The sequence below is a fragment of the Populus trichocarpa genome, chromosome 4, assembly GCF_000002775.5.
Source record: "Populus trichocarpa isolate Nisqually-1 chromosome 4, P.trichocarpa_v4.1, whole genome shotgun sequence".
Lineage (NCBI taxonomy): Eukaryota > Viridiplantae > Streptophyta > Magnoliopsida > Malpighiales > Salicaceae > Populus > Populus trichocarpa.
In genome coordinates, this window is record NC_037288.2 from 8228264 (window position 1) to 8253593 (window position 25330).

Consider the following 25330-nt stretch of genomic DNA (forward strand, 5'->3'; position numbering starts at 1 on the left):
CCCCCATTACCAAAATTGTTTTAAGTTTATATCGGGTAAATTTTTATTTTCAAAATATAAGAAATTCATTTGAGCCATGGATAGCCTAACTTTGAGCTAACACTTCCTTCTCAACCTATACCTTGCCAATTATCAATAAAAAATTGCATCTCATTATTGAAAGACGTGTGGGCCTCGGCCAAATAAATACTTTTAAAATTACATCTTAGTGATTTCATACCAATCATAGAACATGCAAAGGCAATCATTAAAATTTATGAAATGGTTCTAAACATGAAAAATAATTTCTTGAAAACTCTTAATTGACTATTTTTTCAAAGTTCTTGACAAAAAAACTAATAAAAAATAAAAATAGCATATGACATTAGATGACTTAGTGAACTCCATCGGTAGTTGAGAGTAACGATAGGGGGGAACCTTCATGAATAAGAGCTGGTTTACCCTTTTAAGATGACTATGATACTTAATAAATATGTTATCACATAAGAATATTTTAATAAATGTTGAAAAGATGCACATAACCAAAGGGAAAATTTCAAATGGTTATTGACAATAAATGATTTGATAAACGCCTTTAGAAAGTTAGAGTAATGGAGCACCGCTTTTCCATCAAAATAAATAATGAGTGGGCAATGGTGCAAGAATACCATAATTGGAGGGCACCATTCGACTAGAAGGCAACATCATGGCTACGCGAGTTTGTCACATTTCAAGAAATAGTCAACTCAACAGATCTTCATTTGTTGCACAAGGTTCAGGCTACACAATAAAAGGGTAGTCAAACAAATTAATCACACACATATAAAGACCAATTTAGAAAAAAGAAATTTGAATGGCAAGATAGGGAACTTTTAAAAATTAGAAGCTATAAGGTGGTAGAAGTTTTTAGAGAAACCAAGAAAATAGTAGATGATTGTGGAAGGTTTTAAAGATTAAATGTGAAAATAATATTTTAAATAATATAAATAAGTTGTTATAAACACACACACACACACACACAAAAAAAAGGGGAGGGGGTGAAAGCATTAGCTACAAAAAAAGACCCCACACCAAAAACATTTTTCCTTGTCCTTCCCCGTACACACCAACATCCCTTGTACATACCAAAACACTTAATCTCCTATAAATTACCAAAAACAAACTAAGAAAGGCCACAAAAGCCTATGACCCTCGCAACCCTCTCTCCCTCAAAAAGCCAAAAAAATAAAAATGTCTCCCACATTTTTCCACTCACTTGCAAAACACACATTCTTCTTCTCTTACAAACATATATAAAAAAATCCATCTCTCTCCATCATTTCCAAGAATGTTTAATTTTCATATTCATCTTTAACCTCTTGTAAAATAAAAAGACAACCTGTCAATCTCTCTCTTTAAACAAAATAAAATTGTACCCCCCGTTACTCTAAAAAAAAAACATAAAAAAAGAAAATTCAAGATTTTTTAGAGAAAAAAAGATAACCCTTTTAGTTTTTTATAGTAGAAAATCATAGCCTCATCACTACCTTTACACACCAAAGATCACCTCCTACATCGTACACCACCTCAACAAACCAACCGATGTTATTTATAACCTTCAGCAATCACAATCCCTCCACGATAGTAGAAATGATGACAAAAAGGTAGCATAAATTGCAGTTAGGAGAAGAAATTCCAAAGTTTAAACCTTTATCAATGTTGTTCTTCTTAACAACAACAAAACCACCAACATTTTATTAAAAAAGATCGTTGGATGTTGTCAACCAGTCTCCAAACCATCATGCTTGCCTCCCTCCTTGTAGTAATTGGTGGCGGTGAAAACTAATAGAGATAGAGAGTAAGAAGAAGAAGTGAGAGAGGATTGAACCTTCAACTAAAAATATCATTTTATTCAAATATCTGTTTGCCTCGCCATCGATCTAGAAGTGAAGAGGACACAAAAGAGCTTTGGATCCACCAACTCACTCTTCTCCAGCAGCAGCAACGTGTGAAACCACGAGCCGACAATGGTGGTGACGTGTGGGTACATGCACTGTTACTGTTCCAACAACCCCTTTAGCTTGATTCCAGTAGACCCAAACACACAAATAACCTCGAAAGGTCAACCCATAACCTCAAATCACCTTTTGACAAATTGTTAAAATGTTGTGAAATTTTGGGCAAAATGCTCATTGTTGTGTATAATTTTTGGATTGTTTGGACATTATTGATTTGAATTGATATGTGTTTTTTTATTTAAGATGATTTTCTAATTTATGTTGGATTGTAAGTTTATTTTTAAGGTAATGATTGCTAATTGAAAATTAAATGTTGGTTAATGCGTTGTGCTTGAGTTTATGTTGATTTGAACATTGAATATTGATTCATGGATTATACTTGGGTTTGTGTTGATTGGTTTGAATTAGTATGCGATTTGAATAAAGTTCATGAAACTAACAAGATTTAAGTGAATTATTGGTATTGTTGGATTATTCAGTTGGTAAATGATGAATAAATATTTTGTTTTAGTTGATATCTTAATTAAAATAGTTTGATTAAAATAAATTATTGTGTTTTAACAAACATGGTTTTAGTCTAATTTTAATAATTTTTCAGATTTTTAGAAGACCAATTTACAATTAATTTTAGGTCTTTCATACCATTTTTTTACCTTTTTATATTTGATATTTGGGATGATAAACTTATATATAATAATAAGTTTTTTAAAATCATGAATATTTGGCCTAAATATTAAAAACACTAAAAAAATTAATTTGTTTATTTTTTTATTAAAAATTAAAAATTTATATATAAGATATATTCCTAATATTAAAAAAATATATTTTCTTTACATTATAAAGTTTGGAGAATTGATCTTTCTAAATAAATTTAGTTAAACCAAACCAATGTCATACTTCTCATCTCAACCTCCAATCCTTCGTCCATTTATTTTAGATTAACTAAAATTTGTCAATTGTGCAATGCTTTAATCATGACCAATACCACTTGTCACACCAAACACCAATAACAAGATAAATAACATATTTAAAATTTAATAAAAAAAAATCAATTAAAAAAATATAAGGTGATAATATAAAATAACACAAATAGATTGCAATAGACACAATAAAAATCAAAATTTATTTATGAAATTACAATTTATTAATAGATTTTATTGTACATCACTCCATAAATAACTTTAATAAATAATTTCTTCTGTTAATTTCAAAGAGGTGATGTAATAATTAAAAATACTATTTCAATGCACAGATTAATATAAAAAGTGTGATTCTAAGATCGTTCGAAAAAGAATTTAACCTCAAAAAAGTTGTAAGCGAATCCAAAAGCAACTTTACAATTAAAAAAATAAATTAAGTTCACTATATTTTTCCCATGAAAAAAAAAATCCTACTATTATATTTCATTAACAGACAGTGGACAGTACCTTCTGTTTTATTTTTAGTTGCATCCCCATTGGGTGTCATCAGCGTAACGAATCACAGAAGAAGACTTCACCGTTGACTTTCCAGTAGGTGACTCAACTTTCATGCACAGCACACACACAGGCCAACCCAAACAGATCCAAACCATCCTCTCAATCTCCCAACTCCCAAGACATCAAAATCAACACCTCAAAACCCAAACCTCCAAGCCACCCGCGAAGCACTGTATCACCCCTTCCCTTCCCTCTCTATCTCTCCCAAAAACAAGAAGTCCCTCCCCTCTCGTAACAGATCTCGATCAAATGGAGTCGTCTCAATCTTTTATAACAAAAAACAGAAATTAAAAATTAAATTAAATTTATTAAATTAAATCGAAAAGAAAAGAAATGGAAGTGGAGAGATCGTCGCTGTGCAATTGTGTGGTGAATTTCTTGTTAGAAGAGAAATACATATTAACAGCATTTGAATTGTTACAAGAATTACTAGATGATGGAAGAGACGATCACGCTATTCGTCTCAAAGAATTCTTCTCTGACCCTTCTCACTTCCCTCCTGATCAGATCTCTCGCTTCAACTCTCTTCGAGGTTTTCTCTCACTCTTCTTTTATCTTGTTAGTTACTGATTTTGATAAATTTTTGTTGATTTTTTTTCCGATTTGGATTTGAATGAAAAAGTTAATTAGGTCATGTTTGGTATATGATATTGTAAAGAAATGAATGATTATTGCGTTATTTTCTCGATAATTTGAGAAATGTGTAGAATGCATGTAGATAGTATTAGGATTGAGTTATTCAGCAATGAGTTACTGCATTTTTTATTGATGGTATATTGAATACAGAATGTAAGCAATGTTCTTTTCTGCCCCCTTTGTTGTTGAAAAGCAGTTGCAGATCCTCAGAGTTTGTTAGAAGAGAAAGAAGCTATGGAAGAAAAATTAGCACTTACTGCTTACGAGCTTCGTTTAGCACAAGAGGATATTTCTAAGTTGAAGACTGAATTACAGAAGAAATCAGATTTGTCACTGGCTGAATTGAGTGGTAAACTCTTCCATCTGCTCGATATTAATCTCTCACTCTTTTTTGTGCGAGGCATTTTCGTATATTTTATTGCACTATCTTTTGATTAATTGGCCATCCTCTTCTTCCTTTTGGCTTTCATTTATTATGTAAAATTGTTGTCCTGTCTGGAATCACTTATGTAACTGTAAATATTGCTGCATTACGGGACTTACCATGCATAAACAATGTTCATTGCTTAGCCACTTCTTTTGTCATTTTATAAATATTTCATCTTGGATGAATTTCCAGAGTCGAAGTCAAATTTTTCTGTTAATCCGGGACCAGACGTTGTGCGACAAAAGAAGAATGCTTCCCTCTCTGACTTGGGCCCTTTGAAAGATAATGAGCGTAGAGATCTTAACTGTGCTGTAAAGGAATATTTACTTTTAGCAGGGTACCGGCTTGCTGCTATGACATTTTATGAAGAAGTATGTATTATGTAAGACATTTAATGCAGTGTTTAGTCTTTTCTGTTGCTGTATACAAGCTTTTTCCTTCTAAATTATTTTATGATCGTTGTATGCTATGTTCTATTTGATTCATCATTAGACAGAAACAATTGATTGTAGGGGACTGCATTAGAATTTGTAGGGTATTCTGCTGATAGAAGTGCACAAATCATTATAAAAGCCTTGAATTGAATTTATTGTTGCAGCAGCAATCGTTTACTGTCCTGCTGATCCAAGGGGGTGAAACATAATGCAAACTTATAAGGATAAAAAAAAAAGTCTTGAGACATGTAAAGTTTATTTTGATAAGTACCTTAGTGCATTTGGCAAACTAAGAATGAATAAGATGATGTAGGCTTAGGTATTAAGGTAGCTTTGAAAACAAACATCTGTCATACTGACTGTTATTTGGATTAGCCTGCTTGATCAATCTACCTCGTCACTGTTTGCTTGCTCTTTGCATTGATTTCATATATTGTAGTCCAGTGTTGGGAAACTCTTGAAGTTTGGCATGTGAAAGTTAGTTCAAAAGGACAAAAAAGAACCTGGGGTAAAATTCATATTGGACAGGGTAATATCATTTCGTCTGTTCATTGCTGTTGAAGGCTGCATCAGAAAAACAATACCTTAATTTTTTTTTCCATGCATAGAAATGCTTGTAGCTCTTAGCTAATATACAACCTGCAATCAGGTGGATGTGTGTCCCTTGTTTGTGGGCGCTTGTGTACAACTATTTTGAAATATTATCATAGTCAGATAACTTTTTCCACCTCAGGTTACAGATCAGAATTTAGATGTTTGGCAGAATACACCTGCATGTGTCCCAGATGCCTTGCGCCATTATTATTATCAATACCTTTCGTCCACTTCAGAGGCTGCCGAGGTATTTCTTCTTGTACATGTTTGATAAGCTACTTATTGTTTACATATGCTTGAAGATATCTTTGGCAAATGTCTATATATGAAGCTAATGGCTACCTTATGATGATGCTTCATTAGGCTTGATGAAATGATAACTTTTTTTTTTTTTCCAATGCTTTGCTTTTCGTAATGCATTTTCTTATCATGTGAAATGCTACTGGAAGACCACCTGAAATAAAATATGAAAAAAATTATCATTTCTACTTTAGAGCTCTATAAGTTCACAAGATTACTGACCTGAATGTGTGAATCATGCTCTACTCCTTTGGTTTTTCTGATGCTTAGTCACTGCCTGCAAAAATGGCTAAAGTAGTAAAAAGAACCATTCCTGAAAGTCATTTCTAGATCACTAAACTCAGTATGCATATGATTCTCTATAGTCTAAGACCCGCTAGCATTCTGATCTGTTGTAGGCATGTATCCTTATTTTTGTTGCTTGTATTGAAACTTAAACACAAGTTATATTATTCTTTTCTCTGTATGTTATACTTTTTTCATGTGAAGATCTCAGATTAGACATCTTGGACAAAACTTATGGAACAAATTTGCTCTGATGCTTATTGCGAAGTAGGATTTTATGTTCTGAACTGCACAATAATGACATTGTTGTTTTTGTTGCAGGAGAAAATTGCTATGCTTCGAGAAAATGAGTCATTACTAAAAACAAATGAAAGGCTGAATAACGAAAAGGAGAAGTTGCTGATAGCTAAAGATTTGTCCGATAATCAAATTAGTGGATTAACTAAATCCTTAGAAGCCATGCAAAAGGATCTCAAGGACAGGGAGAGCCAAGTAATTTTCATGCAAGGAAAACATTATTGTCATGTGTGGGTGTGTGTGTGTGTGTGTGTGTGTGTGTGTGTTTTAAGTTTCTCTCTCCCTCTCTTTTTTCAGATACAAGAGTTGAAGCAATCATGGGAGCGCCAAAGAAAGGAAATCAATGATTGCAGATCTGAAATCACTTCATTAAAAATGCACATTGAAGGATCCCGTTCTGGAATGAACGTGTTAGCTAGTGATGTCGATGCTGTTCAATCGCAGTCCTTGGAAAAGTACAAGGAAGAAATAAAGTCATTGCAGATGGAAATAGCAGGATTGAAGGCAAAGGGAGCATATGCTTCCGAATCCATAGATAACTCCACTTCTGAGAAAGAGACTTGTCAGGCTGAAGAGAAAGTGGTTGAAATAGATGAAGATAAAACTATAGTCTCCCAACCAGTTGATGTGGCAGGAGTTTTGGGCAATGGAGATGTTCTACCACTGTCTATCAATGAAACCAATAAACCTGAGGAAGTTTTGGAAGATTTATTGAACAGTTGTTCAGATGAAAATGCCCTTGTTGATAACAGTGTATTAGTCACCAAACAAAATGGTGAAGCACCATCAGAAGATGGTAGGTTACAACTAGAATCGGACAACTTGGGTGATAAAGCTGCTTCTGAGAATATGGCAAGTTCATCTTCTTCCTATCAGACATTATACTCTCTCCCATGTGTTGATTTTCTCTTTCACTTTAAATTGGGTGGCACCTCGTGTATAAGATGTAGACCTTCCGGCCTATGAATTCTCCTGAATCCTAATGGGGTTTCCTTTTTAATATCATAATTTCTTAGATAAACTAACCTCCCTCACCACCCAAAAAATAATTTCCCTGGTTTTCTTTTCCATGCTTTTCTTTAGAAGTAATTTATTTATATGCTATATCTGAAATATATATTTACTTTGCAGGGCTTGCGAACCATTGAGATCCTTGCTGATGCTTTGCCCAAGATTGTTCCTTATGTTTTGATCAATCACCGAGAGGTACGCTTTAGACTCATTTGTTCTTCATCTGACTCTGAGTTCTGTGGGGAAGTTTTTTTTCATATACTGTCTTGGTTTTATTTGCTCAGGAGCTTCTTCCCCTAATGATGTGTGCAATTGAGTGTCATCCAGATAGTGGCACACGAGACTCCTTGACCCACACACTGTTTAATTTGATAAAACGTCCGGATGAGCAGCAGAGACGAATAATAATGGATGTAGGGTCATAATTTTATCATACCGAATTCCTTGAAGTTGAAGTTTTAAGCTTTTGTAGCAACATGTATATCTAATTTGAAGATGATGCTGAGCCTTTTGAGGTTTGTTTCAGGCATGCGTTAGTCTTGCTAAGAATGTAGGGGAGATGAGAACAGAAACGGAATTGCTTCCCCAGTGTTGGGAACAAGTGAGTTCAGTGTTGTTTTGCAGGGAATTTCCAATTTTGCCATAAATGTCTTTTCATCTTTCATTTCATTTCTGTCCCCGCTTTCTAAGGATCAATTTTACATGGATTGCAGATAAACCATATGTATGAGGAGCGTAGGTTGCTTGTGGCTCAATCTTGTGGAGAGCTTGCAGAATTCGTCCGCCCTGAGATTCGTGATTCTCTAATTTTGTCCATTGTGCAACAGCTGATAGAAGATTCTGCAACTGTTGTACGAGAAGCTGCTGCTCATAATTTGGCTTTGCTACTTCCACTATTCCCAAATGTGGACAAATATTTCAAGGTCAGCCTCACTAAATAAGCTTCGGGGCAATCATGGAGAAGAATTCTGATTTGACCGAATTGGCTACAATGTAAGCTCTAGAACAGGCTGATGGCACATGGTCTAGGCAATGGAGCCTTTTCCTCGCCACAATATGATGTCTGAGAAGAAAATGAAAATATTGAAGTAAAACAAATTGAAACATTTAGTTTTTTCAGTATCTCATATTGTTTGTTGATAGGTAGAGGAGTTGATGTTCCAATTGGTATGTGATCCCTCTGGAGTGGTGGTGGATACTGCATTGAAAGAACTGCTTCCTGCAGTTATAAAGTGGGGAAACAGACTAGAACACATTTTAAGAGTTCTGCTCTCCCACATCTTGAGCTCTGCTCAGGTTTGGTTGTTTCTAGCAGTTATTTTCTTCTTGATGTTCTTCTGTTGTTTTTGGTACATTTCTCCTTAATTTTTCTCTCTGCTATTTTCAGCATTGTCCTCCTCTCTCCGGGGTTGAAGGCTCTATGGAATCACATCTACATGTTTTAGGGGAACGTGAGCGCTGGAATATTGATGTTTTATTAAGAATGCTGGTGGAATTGCTTTCCTCTGTGCACCAGAAAGCAGTTGAGACTTGCCCTTTATCTTCAGCCCCAGAGTCAAAGGACATGATGTTCTCTACCTCCTTGCTTGAAACGTATGCAAGGTAAGCTCTGGTCTTCTTCTTCTTCTTCTTCTTTTATTCTTTCTTTTCATTTAATTTTAATAATTTTTTTTTGGTTTATTTCCTGGTAAAGGTAGCTTCTAATAATACTGAGCCTAGTTATGGTCATAATCACTTTGAAGATATTTTACTGTCATACTAGGGAACATGCTGAATGGCCAGCATTTGATTGGATGCATGTCGATTGCTTTCCTGATCTGATACAGCTCACCTGCATGTTACCTCAGAAAGAAGATAGTTTAAGAATTAGAACTACAAAGGTAGCTTTTTCCTGCTTGGAATTAATTCATTAAGTCATCTTGACTTCTTTTTGGTGCTTGGATGTTAAGTATAGTGCTTCCTGTTGTTTCTAACTAAAATGGTTTGCAGTTTTTGCTGGCTGTAAGTGAATACTTTGGGGATTCTTATCTGGTACACATAATGCTGCCCATATTCATGGTATCGGTTGGAGATAATGCTGATTTGTCATTTTTCCCTTCTGTCAACCATCCAAGAATAAAAGGTGTGATAATAAATTTCAGTGAATTCCTTTCACATTATTGTATTTTATTAATTTCTGCTTTATTGCAGGTTTGAGGCCAAGAACTGCTGTTGCTGAGAGACTTGCTACTATGTGCGTATTGCCACTGCTTTTGGCTGGTGTTTTAGGTGCCCCCAGCCAGCATGAACAGTTAGCAAACTACTTGAGAGGGCTGCTAGTTGATGGCACCCTGAAAGAGAGTCAGTCAACAAAGCACACTGCTGAGATTATTGATGCTGTTCGGTTTCTTTGGTTTGTACTTTGTAGACCGTTATGTGTAATACTGTATCACTTACCTTCAGTTTCAATTTTGAGTGATAAATACCAGTTTCTTCATGATGCAGCACATTTGAGAAGCACCACAGTATCATTTTCAATATTTTATGGGAAATGGTTGTCAGCTCCAACATAGATATGAAAATCAATGCTGCCAACCTTTTGAAAGCCATTGTAAGTTGCATGTTCCTCTGTAATCATCATATCCTGCTACCCCAAGCCTAGTTTTAAACATTTTTTTCCCATTCATTTAATAGATGCCATATATTGATGCGAAAGTTGCTTCCACTCACGTTTTGCCCGCGCTGATCACTCTTGGCTCTGACCCAAACCTGAATGTTAAGTATGCCAGCATAGAAGCATTTGGAGCTGTTGCACAGCATTTCAAAAATGACATGGTATGTGTGTGTGTGTGTGTGTTTTTTTTTTCTTTTCCAGGAAGTGATTTTAGTAATCTTGAAGGAGAAAGTTTTGTAAGTTAACTATTTGCCATCTTTCAGATTGTTGACAAGATACGCGTCCAAATGGATGCGTTTCTTGAAGATGGATCCCATGAAGCTACTATTGCTGTGGTCCGTGCTTTATTGGTGGCAGTACCACATACAACAGACAAACTTAGAGATTATATCCTCAACCTTCACTAGAAGATAAAAATTTAAGTTTAAATATATTTATTCAGCAAGCTGAGATTATTTATTGTGTTTTCACCAATTTACCAGCATCTATTAGCTCCCAACGTTAAATGAACATGTTGTTAACTTATGCCAGTTGTTTCTTTGACATTCCAACATCTCCTTTCCAAGATATTTCAGTTTACAGCCTTGCCAGCTTCTGTAAGTGATGTGATGCGTCGCCGTGAGAGAGCTAATGCATTCTGTGAATCAATCCGTGCCCTGGATGCTACAGGTTTGTCCATTCACCTTCAGTGTCCACAATTTTTTTCTCCGCCCCAAGTTCATATTTACTATAACAAGTGACTTCTAAACTAGCAAAGGACTTCTATTAATCTCTGACTAAAATACCTTTAGTGTTTTCACAAGCACTCATTACACAGTCTGATTATTTTAGTGGTTTTTGCTACCCTCAGCTAGTTAATGGATGTGCCTTTTGTAGACTCAGTATGATTTGGATGCATCTATATCTGATGTGTATAAATTATCCTTCTCTTCTGGAATGCTTCTTGCACATTAAACAAGTTTGCTTCCCAAATCTTAATTTTTTATGCGTCAGTGTTAAATGTTTAATCTCATTTGTTTGTTCCAGATCTTTCTGCAAATAGTGTAAGGGAATTTCTCCTTCCTGCAATACAAAACCTGTTAAAAGACCCGGATGCATTAGATCCAGCTCACAAAGAAGCCCTAGAGATAATAATGAAGGAAAGATCTGGTGGAGCTTTAGATGCTCTTAGTAAAGCGATGGGTGCTCATCTTGGGCTAGCCTCATCAGTCAGTAGTTTCTTTGGAGACAGTGGGCTGTTAGGGAAGAAAGAAGCTTCGGAGCCTGTATCACCACAGCCTGACTCTCCGAAGGCTGTGCCACCCCTTCAAGCGGAAGACACAAGATTCAGGCGTATCATGAGAGGTAATTTCTCGGAAATGCTTAGAGGTAAAACAAAGGGCCTAGATGAAACAAACCCTAGCCAATAAATTACGTGAACCCATGGGATGGTGTGTTGCGGGTTTCCTTGTTTTCCATCTCCCGCACTAGGTCTTTGATTTTATTCCCCAATATACGAGGTTTTGAGTTGGGTGACCTTTTCAACATAGAATTTTTTTCTTCTTTTCAAGGAATTTACGTTGTATAGGTGAAACAGGATGAAAGGTAGATTGCAATTGAAGTGTGAATGTTTCTACAACCAGTAGCTGCAGAAAGGAAGAAAATAATCCATAATATTTTTTAGTCACCAATATTTCTACTTCCTGCTATGTTACATGCCTAGTGAATAAATTGAAATGTACCCTTCCTTGGAAAAATGTCATCTTTGACAGGCGTTCTTGTTTTTGGTCAGTCATGAACTCTATTAGAAAATGTTCTTTTCTTGTCAAGAGTATGACATTATAATAAAGAGAGAGCCTTCTGCCAATGCTAGTATTCTTAGACTTCCCCAAAAATTAAGCAATAGGGTTAGCATTTTGATTGAAGAAGATGATTGTGTGGTGAAAGAAAGAAGTAAAATTAAAAAACCCCTCCATTTTACGTTAATTAAAGCATTTGAAGGTGTCTGAATATTTTCTTAAGATAGTTTGTTCAGTTATTAGTAATCACTTTGCCTTTTTTTTCCCTTCGTGTCCTTCATATAAATCATAATATGATGATTTGTTTTCAATAATTAGGTTTTCGTTTTATTTAGATAAGAATAAGTAATTACTTTACGGGCAATGAACTAATTTATTACAAATATTTATAGCCTTTTCTGTCGTCAGACTTCCTGAGGATCAACAGGAGAGGCGCTTAGACATAATTTGGGTGATTGGACAAATTAATTAATTTGATTTTTTAAAAAAAAAATCAACAAATTTTTAATCAGATCATACCTTATCAACTTGGATTTTTTATTAGATTATACATGATCAATTTTCAACTTTATTGGATTATACATGATCAATTTTCAAATAATTTTTTTTAAACCATACTCAGAGTAGGTATGGAGCTGATCTGTTAGGCTAAACATGGTTTAATAACACTACGTTTAAGACAAGAAAATGCTACTTTTATTTTTTATGCAACATTCAAATTAGATAGTTTTAATCTAAGCGTCTCTGGGCCGATGCAATACTACAAACCAAATGCATTCCTTGGTTTTCTCCTTGGTCCTTTTTTTAAGCCCTTTTGTTTAATAATTTAGAGCAAAAAAACTCAAGCGCATGACTACAAATTCCTTTGTTTCAAGCCACCTAGTAGTGGAACAATGTGTTGCAACTTGATTCTTGAGGTATTGGTTCAGATGCTGAACTTATTCGGTGTATATGTTATTGATGATGCTGTAGAATCCATAACGCTAGAACTTAAGTTTTTGAGTTTTTGGATAATGGAGGGTTGATGACAAATGTCTGAATTCCAATAAAACTTTTTTTTTTTTGGATTTAAAAACTTTTTAATAATTAAGTTAATGATTTTTTAGTAAAAAATTGTGGTAAATAATCATTAAATTTTAAGAGCAAGAATGTTTGTTCTTAGTTTATATATGATAAATGCTAAGAATATGTTATAAGAGAGTGAAGATTGTGAACCTTTTATGTGGGTTGTTCAGAGAGTATTTATAACTTTTGTATCTTGAACTTTCTTCTTTTTATTCGAGTGGTTGTCTTTTCTTTCTTCACATCTAAGTGGGGAGGAAGATCCTTGCATCAACATTAATGTTGATATAAATATCTCCTTACATGATATTAATGTTGATGAGAGTACCACGTGCCTATAAAAAGCGACTCCATGTCATTCTGCATATTATATTAATGTTGATGGGATCAACCTTTATAATCAACATAGATGATGATCTTAGATTTCCATGTTGGGTGCTTAGATCCAAAGTGATCCTAGAAACAAGGACGTTGAGTTTGACATCTTGTCAGATCCACATACACGTAATCAAATCCAAGAAGATTGGGTCTAGCATCTTACCAGAGCCTTTTTTCATGAGTTTTGATTTTTGTTGAACCTTTATTTTAGGTTTTCTTTCTCTTAGACCATTTAGTCATAGGCTTTAAAATGAAATGGATTTTAGTTACCATTTCAAGTTTGAATTCAAAAAAGTAGAATTTCTTTTTCTGAAGATGAATTAACCTTGTTGTGGATGACCAAAAACCCAACAGAGAGACTCAATCTGTACATGTAAAAGCAACCTTAAAGATGCTTTACCATTGACAAAAAAACAAAAAAGAAATTGTCTTGAAATTGAAAAGGAAAAAATAGTATTTTGTTTGTTAAAAAAAATATTTTTACTAGAAAAATTGCCATAACATGTACTGGACCTAGAATTTGGAGTTTTTTTTTTGTGTCAAATATGGATGCTTGTGATAGGGTCATTTTTCAACCCTCTGTTTTTATTAGGGGTGTTCAAAAAAACCGAAAAAACCGATTAAACCGAGAAAACCGGAAAAAAAATAACCAAAAAAACCGAACCGAAAAAAAAAAAAACCGATTAAACCGATTAAAATTTTGAAAAAAACCGACCGGTTCGGTTCGGTTTCGGTTTTTTAAGCCTGGAACCGGAAAAACCGAACCGAACCGAATCGAACCGGAAAAAAACCCGGAAAAAAAACCGAGTCAAACCGAGCCAAAACCGAGCCAAACCGAGCCAAAACCGAGCCAAACCGAAAAAACCGAGCCAAACCGGAAAAAACCGAGCCAAACCGAGCCAAAACCGAGCCAAACCGGAAAAACCGAGCCAAACCGGTTTGAACCGGTTTTTTCTCTAAAAAACCGAACCGAACCGAACCGAAACCGGTCGGTTTGAACCGGTTTCGGTTCGGTTTCGGTTTTTTTTTTAAAAAAAAAAAAATTTCGGTTTGGTTACTTTTTTTGATAAAAACCGAACCGAACCGAACCGTGAACACCCCTAGTTTTTATATCAATCAAAACTCCCCTTTTATTTAATCACCTAGCAAATGAAATATAAACATTAAAAATTTTACATGTTTTTTTTTCAGGCCATAATACTTTTTTTATTAGTAAAAGAAAAGAACGCTGGAGTGACATAAGCATATTTTAAAAAAGTTTTTTTGAAAATGCAACTCAAGGTATAGACCCTTCCAAGAAAAAAAACGTCAAGGATCAACTTGACCGAGCATGTCAAAGATGCAAGCCAAGTCAAGACATAATGATAAGCAAATAGAAAGAAAATCAAATAAAAAATCCAAAGTTGAATTCCAAACAAATCCAATATCGAAGGATAAAAATGAAAAGATGGTCAATTAAAAAAAATTCCAAGCAAACCAAACTTTGTGATCTAGATTATGCGAATGAGATAACTGAATTGAAGGCAAACCAAGAAACACCATACAACTCAATTCCAAAACAACCTAATGCTAAAGGATAAAACATAAAAAAATATCAATTTAGAAAACTTGTCAAAGTAAATCAAACCAAAAAACAACAAAAAAAATACCCAAGATAACTCGGGTCATTTTGAAAACTCATAAAAAATCACATTAAAGGTATTGGTTTAGATGTTGAACAAAACCAAAAAACAACCTAATGTAAGTCTCTAGTAACCTTGAGATTTGTGACACTTGAACTGGCGACCTCTGGGACCAAATTCATGGTCTGACCAGTTGAGCTACAGTATCCCTCGAGGTTACAATTTGTTGCAACTTGATTCTTGAGGTATTGGTTTAGATGTTGAACTTATTCGGTGTATATGTTATTGATGACACTTTAGAATCCATAATGCTAGGAACTTAAGTTTTTGGATAATGGAAGGTTGGTGACAAAGATCTGAATTCCTGTAAAACATTTCTTTTTTTATGGGATTTAAGAACCCTCTAATGATTAAGTCAATGATTTTTTTAATAAAAAATTATAGTAAATGAGCATTAAATTCTAAAAGTAAGAATGTTTATTCTTAGTTTATAGATGATAAATGCTAAGAATATGTTACAAGAAAGTGAAGATTGTGAACCTTTTATGTGGATTGTTTAGAGAATATTTATAACATTTGTATCTTGAACTTTCTTCCTCTTATTCAAGGGGTAGTATGTCTTTTCTTTCTTCACATCCAAGTGGAGAGGGAGACCCTTGCTTCTTTCTTCACATCCAAGTGGAGAGGGAGACCCTTGCTTCAACATTAATGTTGATGTAAATATCTCCTTATATGATATTAATGTTGATGGGAGTACCACGTGCCTATAGAAAGCGACCACACGTCATTCTGCATATGATATTAATGTCGATGGGATCAACCTTTATAATCAACATTAATATTGATTGACATACATACAACTCTAAGATGACTTGTTTTACATGGCTAGGGTGTAGGGAGATAATGATCCTAAATTTCCATGTTGGGTGCTTAGATCCAAAGTGATCCTAGAAACAAGAACGTTGAGTTTGACATCTTGCCAGACCCACATACATGTAGTCAAACCTAAAAGGATTGGATCTGGCATCTTACCGGAGCCTTTTTTCACGAGTTTTGATTTTTGTTGAACCTTTATGTTAGGTCTTCTTTCTCTTAGACCTTTTAGTCATAGGCCTTAAAAGGAAATGAATTTCAGTATGAAATGCAATAATCCATCAATTACCATTTTAAGTTTGAATTCAAAAAAGTAGAATTTCTTTTTCTCAAAATGCATTAACCTTAATGTGGATGACCAAAAACCCAATTGAGAGACTCAATCTATACATGTACAAGCAACCTTAAAGATGCTCTACCATTAACAAAAAACAAAAAAAGAAAATTGTCTTGAAATTGAAAAGAAAAAAATTATATTTTGTTTGTTAAAAAAATATTTGTACTAGAAAAATTGCCATAACATGTATCAAACCTGTAATTTGGAGTTTTTTTTTTTTTTTTTTTTGTCATAGGGTCATTTTCCAACCCTCTGTTTTTATATCAATCAAAACTCCATTCTTATTTAAGCACCTATTTGCTAGAATGAAATATAAACATTAAAAATTTACTTTTTCACGGGCCATAATACTTTTTTTATTAGTAAAAGAAAAAGATACTCGAGTGACATAAGCATGTTTCAAAAAGTTTTTAAAAAATGCAACTCAGGGTGTAGACCCTACCGAGAAAAAAACATCTTGGATCAACTTGACCGAGCATGTCAAAGATGTAAGTTAGGTCATGAGATAATGATAAGCAAATAAAAAAAATAAAAAAAATTTAAAATTGAATCTCAAATAAATCCAACATCGAAAGATGAAATTGAAAAGAGGGTCAATTAAATAAAAAAAAACCCAAGCAAACCAAACCCTGTGATCCAGATTTGCGAATGAGACAACCGAATAGAAAGCAAATTAGAAAACACCACAGCTAAATTCCAAAACAACCTAATGCTAAAGGACAAAGCATAAAAAATATCAATTTAGAAAACTTGTCAAAGTAAATCCAACCAAAAAACAACAAATAAAAATACCCAAGACAACTTGGGTCATTTTGAAAACTCATATAAAATCACATAAAAGGTAGATAAAGAAAAAACAGAATCTAATCACTAATTATATAAATGTTGAATGATGAAATTGAAAAAAAAACATCATCGTAAAAAATGAAAAGAAAAATAAACCAAGTAAATTCGGGCGAACCTTCTAAACATAAGCTAAAGTCTTAAACTTGCAACCCATTAAATCCTAGACTCGGACTGAATCAATAAGTTCAATTCCGAACCAATTTAATATTGATTAGACAAAATAAATCCAACCAAGAACAACTTGAGAAAAACCAAGTTATTTTCAAAATCAGTGAAAAATCTCACAGAAAGCAAATAAATAAAAATAATGGAGCCTCAAATAAAAAAAATTGGACTAAATTTGAAAGATTAAAAAATTAAAGGGTGGTGAAATTGAAAAACAATTATAAATTTATAAAATGTTTTAAAAAATATTGAAGAATAGAATTAAAAATGAAAAATCAACTTAAGGAATTAGAAAGAAAACCAACGAAGAAAGACAAATAAAAAGACCCAAGATAATCAAAATTATTTTCAAGACCAGCAAACAATTCTACATAAAGCAAATGAATAAAAAGAATGGGACATAGTCTCTAATTGAATAAATATTGAACGATGAAAATGAAAATAAAATAGTTTAAGCAAACGAAAAAAAACAAGCAAACATGGTGCAAACCTTCTAAACCTGATATAATCTCTAAAACTCGCAACCCGTGAAATTTTGGATTCGAGTTCAATCAAAAAACTCAATTCTCAACCAACATGATTTTGAAGGATGAAGTTAGTTAAAAAATATCAATTAAAAAAACTTGCAAAAGAAAAACCAATTACAAGAAAAAGAATAAGAATGAAATTTGATAGAAAAAATACCCAAAGGAGGATGAAATTTGAAAGATTAAAAAAATCATAGTGGGTGAAATTAGAAAAGATTTGTAATTTGATTGATTATTCATATATTTAAAAATGGGAGAGGGTAAAATCGAAAAATATTTGTAATTTGAAAGATTATTTATAGATTAAAAACTAATAGGGGTGAAATTGAAAATCATTTATAATTTTATAGCTTATTAAAAACATAATAATCATAAGCATAAGGATCAGAAGTGAAGAAAAAAACAATTGCAAGGGCTGTTCTAAAATTTTACAGGAGCTGACACAAAATACGAGGATGAGAAAGAGGAGAAGAAAAAAAGAAAACACAATGGCTTTTGACACCAAACCAGCTGCACATTAGGTATATGCACCACACTACTATGTTCAGGGAGTCTCGATCTACCAAACGCCACAATGAAAAGCGGCATTTTCTGGCTGGATTGCCCCACACTCACCACTTGAACAACACGGGGCCATTTATATGCTGGTTTTTTAAAATAATATTTAATATGTGAATATTACAATAATACCCCCAAACAACTTCTAAATCCACAACAAAACCAATATAAAATGACAAAAAAAAAATCTTTATAAAAGAGTTGTATTATTTTTGTCTCTAAAAATATTAAAGTAATTACACTATTCTAAAAAATTAATTCTAAAAAATTAAAAAGACAAAAACACCCATTAATCAAAAGTTTTAGAATTATTTATTTCAAAACTAAATTTATAATTGCAGTGTGCATTAAAAACAATATATAACCCCATGTAATATGTTAAAAACATGTGTCATGTTAAAAATATATTATAACCCCAGCCTTAGTTCATTGTTTTTTTTTTTTTCGAGAAGCAAATTATAATAGACCAATATGTCTCTATCCCCGACATAAATGGAGGTCAAATAAATAACAAATGAAGGTGACATTTCAACATTTCCCCAACATAAAGGGCTCTTGGCTTCGAAAATCACCCATCGGTCACCACCCTTCATCTACCTGACGCTGACTCTCCACAACATTAATCTTCATTTTTTATTTTTTTATCAATTTAAGGTAAATTTTGTGTACTATCAATATTTAATATAATATTAATATTTAACAGAGTTAATTCTGAGAGGTATAGTTTAATTAATTAGATCTTAAATTTATTTATTAGAAGTTACTAGTTGGAGTTTCACAAACTTTAGAGTCACTAGAGACTTACTTAGTCGTTAACTTCAAGTCGATATGTACGCAAACTGAATTAGATACCCATATTAATCTAAAAAAAAAAAGAACTCACATAATTTTATTATTGTTATTATTATCTATTTCACTAACAGTTTGATAAAAAAAAAAAAAAAAAAGGGAAATGTCTAATATTGGTTGTCAAAAGAAAAGGAAATCGTGTAATAACTAGGAAGGTTCATCATGTATTTGATGATTCTGCTTCTCCACTTTAGTTCACGGGGAAAAAGATATATCTTGCAGTGTAGAACACATTGTCTCAAGCTAAACGGCAAGGGATTTCCATAGTTGAAGATATAATTTCTTTTTTCTTTAATTCAATTTTTAATTCTTAAAATAATAATAATAATAAAAATAAAAATAAAAATCAATCTTGAATTGAAACCTGAGAGATGAGTAATCGCGTAGTATAAATACTCGAGAGAGTAATAAAAAAGGGTATGTCAAGAATGGGATTCGAACCCATGCCCTTTCGGACCAGTACCTGAAACTGGCGCCTTAGACCAACTCGGCCATCTTGACTTTTGTTAACCTCAATCACTAAATAATATTAGATAGTTATGTCTAAGTGAGAACGACCACCATAATCCCACCTCTGAAATAATCTAAAAATAAAAACCCCGATAAACTTCTATCATTCGTGATCCGTGTTATTATTTACCTGGTTGGTTATTAAATTTGATGCGGCGAAAAATCTATGATTTAAAATTACATTTTAATCGGTTTTTAATTTAAATAGAAAAATATTGACTTAGTCAAGATTAATTTATCTAGATGGATTTATAGAAATATAGTTGATATAGCCAAAAATAATCCAAATATAACATCGTTTCAATGAAAACAATTGATTTGAACCGACTCTATAGCTAAAAGACCTACTATTTTTCAATCAAAATCCAACTAAAGCTTGGCACAACTCAATGTAATGGATTGATTTGAAAAATTTATGATCTAAAACAAGATTTCAATCAGGTTTTAGTTTGAATAAAAAAAATTAATTTGGTTAATCCTAATTGATCTAGTATTGTGGTGGTTTATAATTAATTAAGCCACCGCAATGCTGAACACAAAGCTACTTCTAGGCCCCGTTTGTTTGCTGGAATTCATTTTCCGGGAAACCACTTTCCAAACTTTCCTGTGTTTGTTTGTCATTAGGAAAGTTGGTCAACGGAAAACACTTTCCGGTCAACGGAAAACACTTTCCAGTCAACGGAAACACTTTTCGGTCAACGGAAAACATTTTCCAGTCAACGGAAACACTTTTCGATCAACAAAAAACACTTTCCAGTCAACGGAAACACTTTTCGAATTTGGTTTGGTTTTCAGGAAAGTGTTTTCCCTTTTGGCTGTGTTTGTTTTCCGGAAAGTGATTTCCGGGAAACCACTTTCCAAACTTTTCTGTGTTTGTTTGCCATTAGAAAAGTTGGTCAACGGAAAACACTTTCCAGTCAAAGGAAAATTTGGCTTGGTTTTCAGGAAAGTGTTTTCCTGAAAAATTTGGGCGGAAAACACTTTCCAGAAGTTGTGAAAAATTTAGAAATGTCATTATTTGCTGATTATATCAAATTTGATCCTCAAACTTTTGATTGCTATATATAATTTGTTTTGAATATTTATTTTTCAATTCTATCTCTTAAAATTTAATTTTTATATTAATTTTGGTCCTTATTTTTATAATTGCTATTTGCTTTTTCCTTATCATTTTTTATTGAAATTTTTTATCTATCAAATTTGGTCCTCATTCTTTTGACTGTTACTTATTTTATTTGAAATAATTTATGAAATATTAATTATTATTATTTTAATTTCTTCACCTTTTATTTTTTTTAATTTTTTAGATTTGATCTCTATTATTTTGATTATTATTTATTTTATTTGAGATAATTTATGAAATTATATTTTTTTTCAATTTCATTCTCATTCAACTTTTTAATTTGTAAGATTTGTTCCTCATTATTTTAATAAACTTGAGAAAAATAAAACATTAATAAGTTATTTTCCAGCTCATTTTCCATAACATAACCAAACACTGGAAAGTGTTTTCCAGTTCATTTTCCATAACACTACCAAACATCGGAAAGTACTTTCCCAGAATTCACTTTCCAGGAATTCATTTTTCCCGGAATTCACTTTCCAAAAGGAAACAACTTTCCTGCAAACAAACGGGGCCCTAGTTAGATTATTTGTAGACATATAGTAGTGAGTGTTGAGGCTTGTTGGTAGGGTAGAAAATATAATGATAATTGAAGATGGTGATAATCAAGTTAATCATTGTTATTATGTAAGGTGTTTAAAGTATGGTAGTGATTGTTTTTAAAAGTGTTTGATAAAAATCCCTTTAAAAATCAGGGTATGGTTGTGCAGATTTTCAAGTTCTAAAAGTGAATTTTTTTTAAATTGTAAATGTATATTCACAATTCTTTTTTAAATTATTTTTTAGGATTCAAATCTTGGATGATAAATTAACATATTATTATAAATATATATATGACTTGAATGATTAAATTGAATATATCAAGTCTTCCTGGTCAAACGAGTTCTATATTCAATTCAAACTATATCCTCAGCAAAAGACTACACAAGTTTGTTAACTAGATTGTGAATTAATCTATTAAATTGTCCGAGTTTGATCATTAAATTGTTCGAGTTTGACCAAATTATTATTTTTTTATTAAATCCATCCCGAGCAAAATCCTAGATCGATCGGCTCAGTTTAATAACACATGCAACACTGTATTTTATTGAGTCTCTTGACTTCTAGTCCTGATGCATGATCAACCTAAGAAAACTGCACTGCCTAACTTTCCAGGGGACAATTTGTCAATCGGTCTAACTATATATTCGTGGATTAGAAAGAAAGAAAGAAAAGATTGAGAACTTGGAATCCGCAAAATGTGCCAGAATTAAGGTCTTAATTTAGTGAGGAATGCGACAATAATCAACACATGCAAGGACAAAAGTTCGAATAGTCATACACATGTACATGATAGACAATTTCATATTCATGTATTATACCCAAGAATTGGTCGGAGTGTTTTTTTTTTTTTTTTACCTCTAATAAATACGAAAAATCAACAAGACTGTATCATTCCTTGTTGATGATGTCTCGGTCTCGTCTAATCCTAGTCATGCTATAATCTCCCATACCTTAATCGCCTTTTACTATGATCGTGGCCTCTATAATTAATTAATTGGTGCTCAAATTAAGTCTTAGAATCTCACAAAAAATCTTAATTCTGACGTGGATGTCATCTTTTGTTAGAAGCTAAACTCAATCTCAGTGCAGAGAAATTGATTCAATTATTGTATCATGTAAGAAAAGAAAACAAAAAAGCAAGCAACTTCCATGGTGATGGCTGCTTTCTAGTTACAAGTGCTTTGATGTGCTGGTTTGAATACATCTAGCCTCACATGTATTTTCCTCATCTCTCTAGCATAAAGGTGTTTTAATTGGAGGATTTTAATGGTGCTTCTATTCATTATCAATGATATACTCTAATTTCTATCAATATAGTTACTTTTATTTGTTTTTATTAAAGAAAAGACGTTATTCTAAATAATAAAAAATATATATGGTTGCTAAGACTACGAGGTTTATGTCTGAAATAACTAGTTATATATATCTAATTTCTATCAATATAGTTATATATATACTTATCGAAAAGAATAAATTAGATTTAGATAACAAACTATACATTGGTTAGATTGATTTGAGAAACTAACTTAAAAAATTATCTAAATCATTAGATTATAATTTCAATCCATGAGCTACTGCGTCAAATATTTTTATTAAAATAATATTATTTTTTTTAATTTTAATCCAATTAATTTAAATCGAGTTTAGTTGAATCATTAAAAACCTGATAAAATCAACTAGATTTTATTAAATAAATATATTGTTCAATTCAATTAAAAATATAATTAAAATCATGCATTGGGTCATGAATCTTTCAAACCAGTTCGGGTTGAAAACTAATTTTTTTTGAAAATTTTCAATTCAATTAAGCATCCCCACCCAAAAAATCATATATATTTTTTTCTTTGATGTTTCCGAGTTTATTAATTTTGAAACTCAGCCCATCAGTTGTCTTTTTATTTGACCCCCCCCCCCCCCCTCTTAAGAAATCATAATTCCACCCCTCCGTACGACTTCGTTGGAAGGATAGGACCCGAAATTCTGGCCACGCATACTCGACTTATAGACCCCACGAGCTCCTATCACCCTCGCCCTTCTATAAATTCTTGTACAGACTCCTGCCCTGATGCATCATTTCTTGGACATTGAAAGAAAAGAAAAGAAAAAATAGCAATAACAAAATTATTGAAGATGAAGAAGGCGTCTCTCCTCGTAACTATGGTGGTGGTGGTAATGTTATTAGCTGAAGCAAAAGTGTCACAAGCGGTGACCTGCAACCCAGCGCAGTTGAGCCCATGCCTACCAGCAATCTCGTCCTCTTCACCGCCATCAACTACCTGCTGCAGCAAATTGAAGGAGCAGAAGCCTTGTCTTTGTGGATATCTCAAGGATCCAGCCCTCAAGCAGTTTGTGTCCTCTCCTGGTGCTAGAAAGGTTGCTAGTGCCTGTGGTGTTCCCTACCCTAGTTGCTAATTATAATTATATTCTTGCTAAATCAAATTAGCAACTATATCTATATATAATATGCTTCATAATCAATTATTTGCATGGGTAATTATGCATTTATAGGAGTGTGTGAACTATGAAGATTGAGTGATGTTGTTCCATACCGCATGTTCTATGAAATAATGATGTGAATGGTAGCATATATATATCATCTAAAATAAATTATCAGTGGAGATAGATATGAAGATGGTCAAGCTGTTGTACTAGAAAATGTATCTGATCAATAAATTATCTTGTGATATATAAATATCGATTAATATCATTTCTCTTTACTTTCACTCTCTCTCTCTCTCTCTCTCTCTCTTTTGTACTGTTCGATATCAAAGCTTGAACCCTTGGTTGGATGAATTGGCGATTCCCTCTTGTTCATGTTTTTCTTCATTTTCAATTTTATTTTTTTCTCTAGAAACTTTGTTTAACATAAATATGATACTTTTTTTACAATATTTAGATAGAAATAAAAAAAATATTAAAGGGATCATAACCCTTTACGTACACAAATGATTTTAATTTCAACATATAAGAATACGTACATAAATCACAAAAGAATAATTATAGCCTTCGTATTCAAAATGGAGAGTCTATATTGTGTCTCGGTATAATTATATGGATGAAAACCACTTGGTTGTAATAAGACAACAAATTCAGTGGTTTTGATACTCAACACACGAAGTAAAAGCAGTCTAAAATATTGCTCCGCGGAATGGATCGAAGGGTTCTGATTAGCACGATGGGAAATGAGAATTTTCATCAAGCATATATCATTTAGGTTAGGAATCCTGAGAAATATTGTGAAAAAAACAATCTTAACAATTTTCTCATGTTGATTCTTTAATTTATTGTATATTTCCTTCCTTTATTTCACTAATATTCCATCAAATCTGTAGGATTAATCTGCTTGTGTCCAATTTTTTTCTTTTTCTTTTTTAGCCATTACCCGCGGCATCACATGGGTTTTTTTACTCGCAATAGCCTTTGGCGACCAAAATCTCGTGGCCAGAAACTGATTTTATCATGGGATTCTTCAGTGATTTTCTTCACTCACGAAAGAAGAAAAGAATGCAACAGCCGACAGACATGATTAAGCCCATGTCCCCAACTAAAAAACAGATTAGGCCCTAGGATATAATGGCCCATATGCAAGGTTTTGAGCTAAACAGATTCTACCACTACCAGGGCCTGTTCTCTCTCTCTGAAGAACTAAGAGCGAAAATTGAAGCAGGGCCTGTTTTATCCTTTCATTTGAATAGAGTCTTTTTCTTCTCGCATGGTAGGAGGTTGGAGAGATAACACTTACTGAAATGCATAAGCTATACTATGAGGAGTGGATGTAGTTAATTTCATTATATTTTAGATTTGTTTTCTAGAGATTATTAGTTCAAGTGTTATAAATCTTAGGATCACTAGAGACTTACTTGATCATTAACTTTAAAGTCTTAAAAGATTAGTCGAAGTGCGTATATAAAAATAAAAAATAAAATAAAAAAATTAGAGGGTTTTGATACTACTGTATACATATTGACCAGATAGACTCATAGGTTTACCATTTAGACTTCATATGAAAGCATGGGAAAATGAATTCAATAATCTAATCTATCAAGTAAATCTCTAAATATTTCTCAG

The 25330-nt window shown here is 32.8% G+C and overlaps 2 protein-coding genes and 1 non-coding gene across 4 annotated transcripts; 2 read left to right on the top strand and 1 right to left on the bottom strand.

Annotated features, from left to right (window-relative positions):
- The first annotated feature begins 3504 nt into the window (after positions 1-3504).
- On the top strand, positions 3505-11861 carry LOC7477447 (uncharacterized). Of its 2 annotated transcripts, XM_002305803.4 has the most exons (20): positions 3505-3986; positions 4287-4439; positions 4710-4888; positions 5685-5792; positions 6452-6622; positions 6725-7279; positions 7559-7633; positions 7723-7851; positions 7965-8039; positions 8152-8361; positions 8582-8734; positions 8826-9040; positions 9201-9318; positions 9428-9560; positions 9629-9830; positions 9923-10028; positions 10112-10252; positions 10355-10478; positions 10644-10760; positions 11118-11861. In XM_002305803.4, exons 1-20 carry the CDS (start codon positions 3788-3790, stop codon positions 11498-11500), a joined length of 3546 nt encoding a protein of 1181 aa, XP_002305839.3. In that variant the 5' UTR covers positions 3505-3787; the 3' UTR covers positions 11501-11861. The 2 variants fall into 2 exon arrangements, with proteins under 2 accessions (XP_002305839.3, XP_024455617.1); XM_024599849.2 differs by lacking the exons at positions 3505-3986; positions 4287-4439 and having other exon boundaries at positions 4751-4899.
- A 7645-nt stretch (positions 11862-19506) lies between these two features.
- TRNAL-CAG (transfer RNA leucine (anticodon CAG)) lies at positions 19507-19587 on the bottom strand. The gene has a single exon. It is a non-coding gene; the product is annotated as a tRNA-Leu (tRNA).
- A 3717-nt stretch (positions 19588-23304) lies between these two features.
- On the top strand, positions 23305-23985 carry LOC7477446 (non-specific lipid-transfer protein 2). Its single transcript, XM_002305802.4, has one exon. The coding sequence runs from the start codon at positions 23393-23395 to the stop codon at positions 23672-23674; it is 282 nt and encodes a 93-aa protein (XP_002305838.1). The 5' UTR covers positions 23305-23392; the 3' UTR covers positions 23675-23985.
- The last annotated feature ends 1345 nt before the right edge of the window (positions 23986-25330 follow it).

Excerpts from the sequence above, each read along its gene's own strand:
- LOC7477447 (XM_002305803.4), top strand. The coding sequence starts at position 3,788 with ATGGAAGTGGAGAGATCGTCGCTGTGCAATTGTGTGGTGAATTTCTTG. Across the intron at positions 4,889-5,684 it reads CTATGACATTTTATGAAGAA|GTTACAGATCAGAATTTAGA; the intron begins GTATGTATTATG and ends TTTCCACCTCAG. Across the intron at positions 7,634-7,722 it reads TTTTGATCAATCACCGAGAG|GAGCTTCTTCCCCTAATGAT; the intron begins GTACGCTTTAGA and ends TTATTTGCTCAG.
- LOC7477446 (XM_002305802.4), top strand. The coding sequence starts at position 23,393 with ATGAAGAAGGCGTCTCTCCTCGTAACTATGGTGGTGGTGGTAATGTTA.